The sequence below is a fragment of the Anopheles funestus genome, chromosome 2RL (assembly GCF_943734845.2).
Source record: "Anopheles funestus chromosome 2RL, idAnoFuneDA-416_04, whole genome shotgun sequence".
Lineage (NCBI taxonomy): Eukaryota > Metazoa > Arthropoda > Insecta > Diptera > Culicidae > Anopheles > Anopheles funestus.
The window spans coordinates 65,633,703-65,647,688 of record NC_064598.1 but is presented as its reverse complement, the minus strand read 5'-3'; the positions used below and the strand labels follow the sequence as shown (position 1 = coordinate 65,647,688).

Genomic DNA, 13,986 nt, shown 5'->3' with positions numbered 1-13,986 from the left:
AACATTAAAAAAGCTTTGATGATTCTAAATTTTGTTATGCTCTTTCGTAACATTAACAATCGAATATGGACCTTAACACGTGTCCTTAACAGAAATAATTAATTAAAAAATACAAAGAAAATTATTCGATCTGCAAATCGAAAATATCAAATGAGTAAAAAAGGTACAAACTTCCATCGAATTATCCGATCGTAAAACGTTTTTATTTTGCTGATTTACTTTTTTGTTTCTTTCGAAGTCTTTTGCTCATGATTTGCTTTTCAGTCACTTTACCACGGGTACGCTTGCGGCGGAGTGCTGCATAAATGCTGTACAGCACACCAAGCAATCCAACGACCACTGCCATGGCAATAAGCTGCGCCGTCGTAAACAGCCGTCCGTCCTACTAGCAGACTCAAAGCTTCAAAGGAATCTTGCGTCCCGGATCCAAACGTAATACGAAAACTGTTTGGCCCTATGTCGAGTGCGAACTGTACGCCACCGAAGTTTAGCTGTGGTAGAAAGAGTCTCGTCGTTCCTGGCGGTAACCGAGGATTATGAATCACCAACTTTCCGTGTCTTAGCCGAACACCTGCATATCCGTTGATGAGGGATTGTAGAAATCCTCCGGCACCGGTTATAAAATTTCCGGCACCATCGGCACCCTCACCATTTTCGCTCCAAACGTGGAACGGTGCACGCAGGTACTGTTGGTAGCTCTTGCGGAACATGGCCGCTGCATGATCCAGCTCGTTCAAATCGAGATGACCAATCGTGTGGATCGCCCAAGTCATGGCTGGTCCATCGGGGCGCGTTACCATCGAGTAGAGTCGCAGATTGTTTGCCTTCGTTGACCTATACGACAGAGAGACAAGCAAAATATAGACACAATTCCAGCTGGGAAGGACAATTACAACCATGAACTTACTCTTTCATTGGAAACTCTAATGGGTACCCGAGAAGCACAACGTCAGCTTGCTTGATTTGCGTACCGAACGTGTACTCCTTATACTCCGGATGCACATCGTATTGCGCGTTGTACGGCAGTGTGATACTTTTCGCTACCCGTAGGAACTGGGCAAACTCTTCCTCGGAAGCATCCGGTAGTGACGCCCGACAGTGACAGCCAACGAACGCACCGAAAAACAAGTTGTGCGCAGCGATCACATTCGTGTAGATACTGTTCGTGACATTGTGATGGTCTTCATCCGGACCCATAATCCGTCCAATGTCGAACGTATCTGTTTCGGCATTATAATCTACCCGGCTTTTCCAAAATCGTGCCGTTTCGTATGCCAGCCGGCATGCGTCCGTACGCAACCAGTCCATATCACCCGTTGCGTAATAGTATAGTCGGGCCGCGTACGCCACGTCAGCTGTTATGTGATGCTGATATTCCGGTACCTGTGGACAATGGTCCGGTGTCACTTCGCGCCCCGTAAAAGCCGACTCCCAGGCATACTGCCAACCTTCATACCCGTTCGCACGAGCATAATCAGCGGCCGCTTCCGTGACGAGTGTTCGGTAATGTAGAAGCTTACGTGCATTCACAGGATCGAGCAAAAGGATCGGAGGAAACATCCACATTTCCGTGTCCCAGAAACTGTGCCCCTGATACTCGGCCAGTTCCTTCCCTCCACGACCTAACCCTGACGGGGAAAGGCCGTAGAATGAATAGCTGTTCGGTTGAAACGACGACTGAGAGGGAAGTGAGCTCGAAAGGTAGAATGCACTTGCTTTAATAACTCGATCTAATCGATCGTTTCCTTCTACACGAATGCCATACTTTTGCCACACCCGATCCATCTCAACACGGTGCATCCTTTCGTGATCGTTGGTTTTGAGACCGTGCAGTTCTTTTTCGACTTCTTCGCGGGAGTGCGAGAAAACCGTCAAGTAAATATATTCACGATCCGTTTCCTCAGCTGTGAGAGTCAAGGTACGAGGAATTTGTTTGTATGCAATGCACACCTGATGTCCTTCCGTTTGATATTTTGGATCTTCGACCTGCTTAGTCCTGCCGCACAGCAGCTGATATACTTCGCCGTCGACATTAAGATTTTCCAATGGGTTTACTTGCATATCCACGCTCTTTGATCCCATCAGTTGGCGGGTTTCTATTTCCAACAGCTGTTTCGATTTCAACCTTCGAATGTGTATTCGGTTTACGATCGTTTGATCGAAATGTCGGTTAGGATAAACTTCATGCAGCACCCTGTAGCCACCGGCAGGATCTTCCAACGTTGTTCGGAACTTGCCACTTTTCATATCCAACTGATAGCGGCAGTTTTTCGGTTGCGTTTGCATTGACGAACAGTTTGCAAGCTGTATGTTGGCAAAGTTTGGGATTCGTGCGCGGTGGCTCACTCCTTTCAAACCATTGTAAACACCATTCAGATGGATGGAATCCCCGTACACTACGAAACCGAGATGCCCATTTGCTAACGTTGGCGTTACAGCTTTATTCGGTAATCTGCCGGGTGGGGAAATAATTTATACAAAAGTGCCTATAGCGAAAACCTTATAATAAATACTTGGTAGCGTTGAAGAGGAAAATGTAATCATTTCCGTGAACTGCCGCGAAAGACAGCCCGAAGGCAAACAACGTTAAAAACCACATTTTGCACTGATAAAAGATAACATTTTCTTGTGCCGGTTTGAAAGGCTGAAGCACTTGATTTTGGTAGCTGAATTAACTGAAGCAGATAGGGCAATTGACGGATGACGTGTATTTGTTTATGATTTGTAGTTCGTATAATTTCCTGCAGAGTGTAGACGCAGCGCTGCTATCGTTCGAAAGAACTTTGTTCGATCGCTGTGTGCGCAGTGTGCGTTTAAATTCAAATAAATTCGGTTTAATTAAATTTAAAAATAGTGGTAACGTAATTTTTTTACTAATAAATATAAACAAGGAAAAGTGGGTTATTCCATCATAATGATTTTTTTACATCATTAAATTTGACACCAAAATATTCCAATGTGTGAAACATGTTTACGAGATTTTATTTTAAAATACTGCACCCAATATTTTAACTACAAACAAAAAATTAATAATACATCACCAAAAAACAATTAAAAAAAAGCATAAATTTCCCGTAATATCTGCCTTTTATATACTACACATTTCCGGCCGAGCGCATAAAATATACTACGAATTTAAGCTCTCCTTATTTTTTGCCAATACAATTATTTGTTCAGAACATCTTGCTTAAAAGGAAACACAAGATAAGAGATAGGAAAGCCATCCACGTAGTGCGCAGCACCGGTGCAGCATCAGTTTGATCGGCAACCTTCACTCCGAGGATAGTTGGTCTCAATCTGCAACCTTCGTATGTTTGGCCCGCTGTCTGTTGAATACTAGCAACCGTGCCATTATCTGTGAAGAATGACAAAAACAATATTAGTTTCAGTACATTTCAGGTCCACCTTTAACTTACATTCACAATTTGTGCAAATAGACTGTTCCTTCTGATCGACCAAAAGCTTCAGATCGGTTTGGCCCGTCTTTTTAATCTTGATGCTAAACGCATTCGCTCGCACAGTCAACGAGAACTGCACTTCCCTGTACTCTATAGTTGGGATGTGCAGAGTACCCGTGTTGGGAGTTAGACGGGAATTTTTAATTTCCAACCGATCCTGATGAAGGCGAACACCCGCGTACCCGTTGATGATGGATTGTAGGAAGCCTCCGGCACCGGTTATAAAGTTTCCTGCACCGGGCTCATTGTTACCATTTTCACTCCACACATTAAACGGTGCCCGAAGATATTGCCGATAGCTCTTATCAAACATGGCGCCTGCTTCTTGCAGCTGATTAAGCTCCAGGTGACCAATCGTGTGGATGGCCCATGTCATTGCGGGACCATTCTCACGCGTTACCTGTGAATATTTTAGCAGATTGTTTGCTTTCGTCGATCTGAAGAATATAGCAATTGTAAAATGTTAATCTGTGTATGATCGTCTATAGGGCAATCACTTACACATTCATTGGATACTGCAAGGGATAGATCAAGAGGACCGTGTCGGCCTGCTTGATCGGGGTGCCCGTCTGATACCCTTCAAACTGTGGATGAAAATCACCTTCTGCATCATACAGCAGCGTAAGACCCCGTCCAACCTTGAGCAATTCCTTACGGACACTTTCATCCACCACATTGTCTCTACAGTAGCAGGATGCAAATTCACCAAAGAACAGATTATGAGCGGCCATCACATTCGTAAACGCGTTGTTCGAAACGTCCGGGTGATCCTCGTCGGGTCCCATTGCGTTACGGATTTCGTACAAATCGGTAACGTTGTTGTATACTACGCGGCTAAGCCAGAAAAGTGAAGTATCTGCTGCAAGACGACAACCTTCCGATCTGAGCCAGTTCAAGTTACCGGTGGCGTAGAAATACTGACGTGCAGCAAATGCAATGTCGGCCGATATGTGATGCTGGTAGTTGACCACCTCTGGGCAACAATCCGGCGTTACCTCGGTTCCAGTAAATGCTGACTCCCAAGGAAACTGCATGCCTTCGTATGCGTTCCTTACCGCGTTGCTGCGTGCGCCACTACTGACGGTGGTGCGATAGCTCAAAACCTTGGCAGCATTAATAGGATCCACTAGCAGAATCGACGGGTACATCCAAATTTCTGTATCCCAGAAACTGTGACCCTGATATTCCTGCTCCACGATTCCACCTCGACCCAGTCCCGCGGGGGCAAGTCCATAGAACGGATATCTTCCCACCGATGTCGCTACCTGATGTGCTGGTAGAGAGCTAAACAGATAGAACGCACTGGCCTTGATGACTCGATCGAGTACGCTGTTGCCTTCCACCGTAATACCATAACGTTCCCAAAGCTTATCCATTTCCCGCATGTGAAGGCTTTCCTCCTGCGCGTTCGTCAGTCCGACGACTGCTCCAATTTGTCGCTGACCATCTTCCGCCGACATAGTGAAAGCAGTAAAGAATAGGAATTCCCGCGCCATTACGTCCGGTGTAATCTCCACATACTCCGGTATTGTCGGATAGGTTACGCACACATTATGACCAAACGTTTGTACATTCGGTTCCTCCACCTGCACTGTAGTTCCGCACTGCACCCTGTACACCTGTCCGGACATTGTGAACTCGGTGGCCGGTACCCAGGAGAAATCTTCACTCTGTCCCGGGATTTGCAACAATCGTGCTTGAATCGTTGCTTCCGATCCAAGTCGCTGAATACGAATACGATTCACCAGCACCGTGTCATAGTATCGATGGGGGTACATCTCATGCACCACCCGATAAGCTAGGTTTTCATCGACAGTCACAAACTTGCCCGCCTTCATGTCCAGTTGGTAGGTACAGCTGGGGCTCCCTTGGGACGAACACGTCATCAGCTGAATGTTGCCATAGTTTGGAATGCGGGCACGATGCGATCTGCCTCCCAAACCATTATACACACCGTTCAGATGAACGTACGAACCGTACGCCACAAACCCAATGTTGCCGTTGGCCAACGTTGGCATTACGGCAGCATCCGGTAACGGTGCACCGGTTTGAAATTTGAAATTTACATCACTTGTATCACCTTGGGCCGCAACGAAAGCGCCCAATACGGTTAGCACCAAACTTATGGATATAACAGGAGAAAATGTCATTTTATTTTTTCGGTATTGCAAGTTTAGAACTTGCAGCCAGCGCAAACGAACAATTACTAAGCTAGGGTTCGATCGCAACTGATGGCTTATAATACACGAAAAACATCGAACGAATCCCATATTGAATAGGTGATAAGATAGCAAGCTAAACGACAGATAACGCGATAAGAACGATAGGCAAGCGTCTCGAAAGGGTCAATTGATACATGATCCACATTGTTTTGTCGCCCCGAAATATTCAATCACAACTGTTGCGATATCGACAGCTTTAACCATAAATACCTGTGGAAGTGTTTTTTTTACAACTCCACTAGTGTTTTCTTTACAACTCTTCAAAAAGGATACATAACTTACAAGCTTTATTTGAAATCATACACAATTTAACATAATCGTTACAGCTGCAGCATGCCCTGCACTGTTTCCTTATCATGATGCGATAAGAGATAAGTTGGCATTTTTGTTGTGCAACATCACTTTTTCGTGTGTTTTATTTCGTGTACAAATTTGATCGACAAGCTTGTTTACAAGCCTCAGATATGCTTTTTTTAATTTACAATTTGTAACTCGTGATTTACATTGTGGGAAATAATGTACGATTTTGATCGGTACTGCATTAAAAGCAATTTATACCAGCATTTTTTCTTAAAATAGAGTAAAATTGAATATAACATACTTAAACAAATAGATAATCAATAGATACAATGCAAGAGCTTCCTAAAATCCAATCACATCTTTCGGTAACACACAATTTTCGTATGGATAAGATCTGGCCCGTATTATCGCTATCGCACCTCTCTGCACTGGATCTAAAAGAGAACAACAAAATTACAACTATGAATACACTAATTACATGGTTTTATCAGTTCCGGTGCGATACTTACAGACTTTGTTGAGAATGATTGCGGTAGCGGCATTCCCATCGCCAAATTCTATCGTCAGCTCTTTGTCCAGATGAGTCACAATAATTTCCGCTTTGTCAACCGTTTGTGTTACCGCGATAAGCGCCCCAAGATACTGTACTCCTTTCGCCGTAACCTCAAAACCAACGGCTGATAGTTCCTGCGCATAACGGAATCGTACCTCTAAGCGGTCCAGATACACCCGAAATCCGGTGTAACCGAAGAGTACGGCCTGTAGAAATCCACCAGCACCGGTAAGAAAGTTTCGTGCTCCTGTGGCTGGTTGCTGCAGCTCGTACCACACGTTAAACGGTCCACGGATGTACGGTTGGTAGCTGCGGTTGAAATTTTCAGCCGCTTCTCGATAGTTTCCTATATCGAGATGATTGATGGCATACATAGACCAGGACATTGCTGGTCCGGTTGATCGCGTTACCGGTTCGTATATTCTCAGATCGTTCCAGAGCGTGTACGCTTTCATGACGGGGTATTGCAACGGATAGCCAAGAAGAATTGCATCGGCTTGCTTAATCATGGTGGAAGCTAAGTAGCCTTCGTATTGCAAATGAAAATCACCCACACTGTCGTAGGTAAATTTGATCTGTTCAGCGATTTTGCTCCAATTCTTTGAGGAGACATCATCCCCACAAATGCAGCTGACAAAACTAGAGAGAGAGAAAAAACAAACAAATAAATTATTTACTGCTTGCGCCTGTTCACTACATCGTTTAGAACCGATAAATTAACAACAAATTATCAAATTTTTGTAGGTCCCGACTTTTTAACATTTTTTAAACCAAGACATTCGTACTATCTATGGCAGTTTGAATTAAGGCCGAAATAATTGTTTTCGTTTTTTTTTCTATTGTCAAACATATGTAAATATGATTGTCCCTGATCAGGTCAACCTAGCCATCCACCTGATTGAGCGTTTGGAGTGGGTTGGCTGCATAGCCAAAACATTTTGTTAATAAAAAAATATTGTAGCGATCATATCGACGGTCGATCGGCATGTTGAATACTTTATATAGAAAATAAGGTTAAACAGAAGCTCTGAAAATTCATTCCTGAACCACATGTTCTAAAACCATGTACAATTCTTAAATTTCCAGGTCTTATCATTTGTATTTATGGCAATGTATGCTACTGGTTTGTTTTTTATGTGCTATGCACATCACTTCAAAAGTACTTCGTCAAGGCCATCGTCCCCAGCTTATTTTTGGGGTTATTTTTTACCAGTCCCGGAAGCTAAGTGGACACACGCCCGGAAGCGATAGATGGCAGTTATTTAGACATACGCTGGAGAAAGCGTCAGGTTATAATTTTAATCAGATTATCCACATGATCGGTCCATGGATGCTGTGCCATCCGGCAGATATCGTAAACCATTCGTTTGTAGGCAATATTTCAAAAGATGGAAGTATGTACCGTTACATGGAAACATTGCCGATCGTATACACTTTCAGGCGTCAACCCGAAATCGGGTGCTGAAACCTTCGTAACGTTAGTAAAGAATTTTCTTTTTCCTGCGCTTGTTTCTGATTGCTTAGAATAACGTGATGATTTGCTAGTTCCCTCCAATGTACCGGATCTTCCGACGGAAAACAAACATAATCAACGATGTATCAAGGAGATCCGCCGACCGACTGGTTTCCTTTATATGACTTGTTCGCTTTTTTTTTGTTTGTTTTGTTTTTCAATCTAATTAATCGAGAAATTCTCCACCTTCTGTGCTTTGTCCGGCACCACTTGAGGGAGGAGAAGGTTACTGTCGTTTTTGTGTAAAGTATTTTTTACCTCTTTCCGTTGTACATGATCGTATGGGAAAGTTTCGTTCCGTTTGAAGAATTATTTACTTACTCGCCAAAATACAAAGCATAGCCGGCGATCACGTTTGTGTACGCGTTGTTGGTTACATTTTCATGATCCTCATCCGGTCCCATTACCGCTAGGAATTAGGATTTAAGAGAAGGGTGATCATAAAAATGAAAACATTGTAACTTGTCCAATAGATGAGTGTGTGTGGGAAGAAGGGTTAAAGGAAAATTAAAAGCATGACTCATTCAAGGTAGCGACTCAAAGTCTGCCCTCCGTTCGGTTCTTACCTACTATGTCGTAGTTCTCGGTACCGGTATGGTTGAACTTAACGCGACTGCTCCAGAACTCGGCTATTAGCTGTATCATTCCACAGCCTCCACGTTTCCGTAGCCATTCAAGATCATGCGTGGTGGCGAGATACTGCCGTAGGGCAAAGCTTATGTCGCCGGTAATATGATGTGCATATTTGGCCACGGCTGGACAGCAAGGCTGTGTAGTCTCCACTCCTGTAAATGCACTTTCCCAAGGAAATCTGTAGAAACATGTTCGATTAGTGAGTTTACTCAGCTAAGTGTCAACACATTTCCCAACCTACCGGACACCATCGTAACCAGCCTCGGTAGCGAGACGTCTCGCTGTCGGTAGCATCTTGATTCGGTACGATATTAACAGCTGCGAATACCACGGATCGATCAGATTCAGTACGGGAAACATCCAAATTTCCGTGTCCCAGAACGAGTGTCCCTCGTAGTCGTCTAGGTTTGTACCCCCGCGTCCCAGTCCGGTTGGGCTGAGACCCCAAAATGGACCCGGTAATCTGGTGAAGCTTGCCTCGAACGGTAGATTGCTGACCAGATAGAAGAGGCTTGCCCGTACGGTGTATTGTAACGGTTCGTTTCCGGTCATTAGGATGTCGAAACGGTCCCAGAAGGAACCCCACAGTGATGTATGCGCCCGCAGTAACTCTTCGTCCGTTTGTGCCAGGGCTGTGAATTATGTAATTTCGTTGCGATAGTGATCAGTAGTGGGCTATCTTCTATGGACTTTAAGAAAGCCAAAAAGCGGCCAGTTATGCGATTGAACGTGCAGATATCTGAAGCGTGAAGTTTCACGCCAAGCATAAGCAACACAGGGGGAAGACAAACAATCTTAAAGTTGTTTTCTTTTCTTCCTCTTGTTGAAAAAGGGCACTAAAATGATCCACAAACGGAAAATACCACACACGCACACACACACACATGAAAAGAGAATAGATGTTTGACCGTTGCACCGTACGCAACCAACCTGCTTTAAGTTCCTTTTCTGCAACGGCAACATTTTCATCAACGGCCATAATGAAGCTGAAGTTAGCCATTTGCTCATTCTCGCGCAGTACCAACCGTTCTGGGACGTGATTCCATAGCACACACACGGGCCTTCCCTGGGTTTGATAGGACGAATCTTCCACCTTAAGCGTTGTGCCGCAGCTTTGATAAATGCGACTCATTTCGTCATCATATTGTGGAACGGCTCGAGAAGATGAGCTGCTCGAATGCACACCGGCAACCGTATTAATGGGTTGGAAATGGATGTCCTCGCTGGTGAAAGCCGTCCCCGGCACCAGCGGTAAACTGATGTCTCCTGGAAAGATGGAAAACGTTTGCTCGCCAATCATTAATGAAGGTAGTTGAAGTGGTTTTAATTGCTGCTCAGCAAGGGTGTGTGCTTCCATGCGGTGAGATTGTCATGGTTTGGTGACTTGATTGTGTCCCTCCATAGCTATATTCGAGCGATGCACATTTTAAACGGAATAATATAACTTAGCTATTCGAAAGCATAGTCTAAAGATGATTGTAGTGCGTTTATTCAACAGATGAGACAGTTTGCTAACATAGTATATTCAAATATACTATGTAGTATATTCAAATATGAAATATTGATAAATTTGTGTAAAGGTTGCCACCGAGATACACTATTATAGTGTACCGTGGTGATCCATCAAATTCGAATTTCCGCGTATGTCTAATCTTCGCTTAATTTCGTTTAAAATTGAATTAAAATTTAAATTATAGAATCAACTTGCTTTTTTTAGGGTATTGTATTCTGCTTTTTGGGTGCTTTTTTCCATGAAAACATTGACAACATTTGTTGTACAAAAAATTGATTGAATTACAAAATAAGAGACTACCTGCATGCCAAATTGAATATCAAAGCACTATAACATTTTCAAAACTCTTAATACAAATAGGACTAATAGGAATACACTTATGTATATTGAATGTCTGTCTGTTAAAAAAAAGACAATATTAGAATAAAATCTGGATCATTCCCCCATAAAAGTTTACTATCCAATAGAAATGGTTGATCTTTGAGACCTTTTACGGATGTAGTACTAAAAAGAATTAAGAAAATATGTGATCTTATACCTGGACGATTCATATTAATACTATAAACTATCATTTTTTCCTCTACAACTGCTAGTGACGCCGTCCTGAGGTATCCATAGCCCATAGACACTGTATTGTAGAGCATGATATTTCTAATACTTCTCAATACAATACTACTATTTCTTAGCTTTTTATTTCTGGTTTTGGTGGATTTCATTTATCCAAACGTGGACAGTCAGTTCTGATTCGATTATGCACTAAAGATCGACCAGAAACATCAACTTTTACCAAAAACCTACCTTTTCTACCAAAAAACTGAATTAAAGAATGATTTAAAATTTCCAAAGATTAACTCCGCTGTTACTACACTACCATATCTATACAGATCATCGTAGCGTAGATCAGTTACTAGAATTACTGTGTCATTTAAGAAATTTCGCATCCCCAATGTTGATGACTTGTGACAAATTTGTCACAACAGGCATACAATTGCCGGGAACTTTGGATCGTTTTCTCGGTGTTTTTTCTTCCCCTAAACAGCAGGTGCACCATAATACAACATCAGTGCTGCGCATACTACCGATAAAAAGGGGTCATATTTTAATGTACAACGCTACAAAACGTTGAAAAGACCATGAGAAACTGTGTTTCCCTCGACATGTTGTAGCTGTTTGTGTGGAGTCCCTAGTCCCTAGCGCACTGTAGGTGAGGTTATGAATATGGGAACATCGTTTTTACGGTGTGCATTAATTTGCATACATTGTTTACGCCTCTTTGGTGTACTCTATGCATAAAACTCTATACATTTGTTTGTTTGTCACCGCACTAAACTAAGGGTTTGGGAAGAAATTGAATCCTTACCAGCTTCCGTTGTGAATCGTTCGAGCAAAAACTGATTAACGATCAAGCGCCGGTACAGAGCGTGTGGATATACTAGGTGCGTCAATCGAAAGGAGTTGCTGGTATCCCCGTAGTTTACGCGAAAATATCCACTCCGCAGATCGAGTGTAACGATGCAATCGCGATCCGTTCCGATGTAGCAGCCATTGTCCAACTGTATGTTGGCCATGTTTGGTATACGTGCGCGATGGCTAAGACCACCTGCACCGTTGTACAGTCCGGCCATGTATACTGCATTATCAAACACGGTGAAACCGAGATGACCGTTGGCGAGGGTTGGCAGTGGTGCCCAAGGATCGCTCAAGATCTCACTGTAATGATGATGAAAAATTATTGAAAGCATTCGTTCCAACACCTGTCAATGTTCGTTTGGGAGCATTTTATTTTTTAATCGTAATCCCTGTGTAAGGTTACGGTTATCCCATGATTAAAAATGTGCATGCCCGATGAGGTGACTTAGTTCCCGAATTCCCTCGTTCTGAATGTTTCAGTTTTTCACAGTGTAATTACAGGCCCCTCTTAATAAACAGGGGTGGAGAACCAACTCTAATGTCTTTCGGGCTAGGAGGAGACACACAGGGTCATGGGACTGTACGAATGTAACCGATGTTGAATGTGGGAAAATGTTTCATTTATTCGAAGGAGGGTAAAAAAGAGCGGAAGAGCGCTCCAACCAGACTCGTGCTGATAACGGGTGACGAAGGCTAGACGAGAGAAGTTAAGCGCAAAGACTAAAGTTATGCTAATGAAATAATCATTGCTCGGGCTAAAAATGCTAAAGGTACGGGACTGTGTGCCGGCAGAAGAAATTAGGGAAATACATCGTTAATAAGACAGTTTTACCCAGAAGCGACGAGCTCGTACTGCAGTTTGTCAACGGTCGTTATTGATTCGTTCGTGACTGATGATGGACGGGAGGTGCATTGTGCAGTTGCAGTGTTGCAATCATCAACGTTGCTTGCAGCGCCCCGGCCAAGTCTCACCATGCACAGCCCTACGAAGCTCAGTAACCTGTACACGAACATGGTAAGTCTCATGGATGCAATGGATCGTAAAAATAACGCACACACGCTCGCAAACTTTGATTCTTTCTCAGGCACTGAAGAAGTGTACAGCTTGACCAAGAATTAAGCTCATTCACTCATTGCACAACTGCGCAACTAAGCTACTTTCAAGAAACAGACGGCAACACACAAAAAAACAGCAACTAGATCACTGCAACCGATCATGGGAATTGGTTGATCGAGCTTCCGTCCACACCCTTGGTGGGTAAGTTGTTTATTTGTTGCGCGTTATTTGAGCACTACCGTTCGCTTCTTCCGAGTTATGGCGTATCTAGTTTCACCCGACAGTTCTCGATCACAACCGAACGTAGCAATTCCTACTAGATCCCGAAGCGCTTGCGTCCCAGGTCGTGATGTGTTCCGGGCACTGGTTTTTTTTTGGCTGGATCACCAACGATGAAACCGTGACGGTGTCGATCGTAAGAATGATGTTGTAATCGAACATAAGCTGAATCGAGTTCCCAGCAGTGTCTGTTCGGTCTGTTTTGCAAACAGACTCGACATAAGTGCGATAAGCAGTTGCCTACGGGAAGCGTGAACTTAGGACCCTCTGACTTTAAGCGTGCCCGGAAATGCAACCATCATGATGTACCATTTGGAAGAGTTTGGTTTGTTTGTGTTTACTTGAAATTAGACGCTATTATCGAGCAAATATTTCATTAGTTTTTGAGAGTTTTTGGAGGTAACACTTTGTCTATTTTATTTTTTTTGTCTATTAAATTTTGTATATTTTATTTTTTAAATAATTCGCTATATTTATAACGACTATTAGCGTATGTGTAATTTTGTTTTAAATCCATCACATCATCGATTTACGCTCATATCGAATTTGATTGGAACATGCATCATCGTATAAGTATTGCAAAATACATCAGCAGTGCATGATAGTGTCATACAGCTGACTGATGTGAGTATGACACACCGCAATGTAGCAATTGCAGCAATTAAAACGATCGATTGAAGCAATCAGATTTCGTTATCGACTAAAGTGCTGCTAATCGATTACGATTACGATTATCTTCGCACGTTCGTCAGCCGACCGAACGACAGACCTGGCCAGTTGCCAGCTAGCTGTCTTCAGCGTCCGTACATACAACTACCATACATTACCACCTGTCATAAGGGGTACCGTCGGAGACCCAAGCACTTGTATCAGCATCCAGCTCCCACGGATTAAACCGGTAGTCAACCGGTTTTTGTACCGGGTTCGACCATGTTTTGACAAGCCTGTTGGTCGGGAAAATGGGAAGGCTCTCGAAGCTATGAAGCCTCTCGAATGATAAGTAGCAATTCTTCGTTGCGGTAGCTACGGATATGCACGATGCTTGCTG

At 43.3% G+C, this 13,986-nt stretch overlaps 3 protein-coding genes across 3 annotated transcripts; all 3 read right to left on the bottom strand.

Moving 5' to 3' along the window:
• Window positions 1–181: 181 nt before the first annotated feature.
• Window positions 182–2,756, bottom strand: LOC125765555 (protein-glucosylgalactosylhydroxylysine glucosidase-like). The gene is given in 4 exon segments (XM_049430844.1): window positions 182–383; window positions 385–834; window positions 908–2,452; window positions 2,514–2,756. Coding segments are annotated over 4 exon segments (2,262 nt in total). The 5' UTR covers window positions 2,600–2,756; the 3' UTR covers window positions 182–202.
• Window positions 2,757–2,950: 194 nt separating this feature from the next.
• LOC125765552 (protein-glucosylgalactosylhydroxylysine glucosidase-like) lies at window positions 2,951–5,828 on the bottom strand. The gene is made up of 3 exons (XM_049430840.1): window positions 3,960–5,828; window positions 3,417–3,895; window positions 2,951–3,355 (listed from the first exon to the last, which is right to left on the bottom strand). Exons 1-3 carry the CDS (start codon window positions 5,726–5,728, stop codon window positions 3,174–3,176), a joined length of 2,430 nt encoding a protein of 809 aa, XP_049286797.1. The 5' UTR covers window positions 5,729–5,828; the 3' UTR covers window positions 2,951–3,173.
• A 122-nt stretch (window positions 5,829–5,950) lies between these two features.
• Window positions 5,951–13,479, bottom strand: LOC125765553 (protein-glucosylgalactosylhydroxylysine glucosidase-like). The gene is made up of 8 exons (XM_049430842.1): window positions 12,435–13,479; window positions 11,553–11,902; window positions 9,610–9,945; window positions 8,921–9,311; window positions 8,613–8,857; window positions 8,368–8,455; window positions 6,490–7,172; window positions 5,951–6,414 (listed from the first exon to the last, which is right to left on the bottom strand). The coding sequence occupies exons 1-8, from the start codon at window positions 12,626–12,628 to the stop codon at window positions 6,323–6,325; spliced, it is 2,379 nt and encodes a 792-aa protein (XP_049286799.1). The 5' UTR covers window positions 12,629–13,479; the 3' UTR covers window positions 5,951–6,322.
• Between the last annotated feature and the right edge of the window lie 507 nt (window positions 13,480–13,986).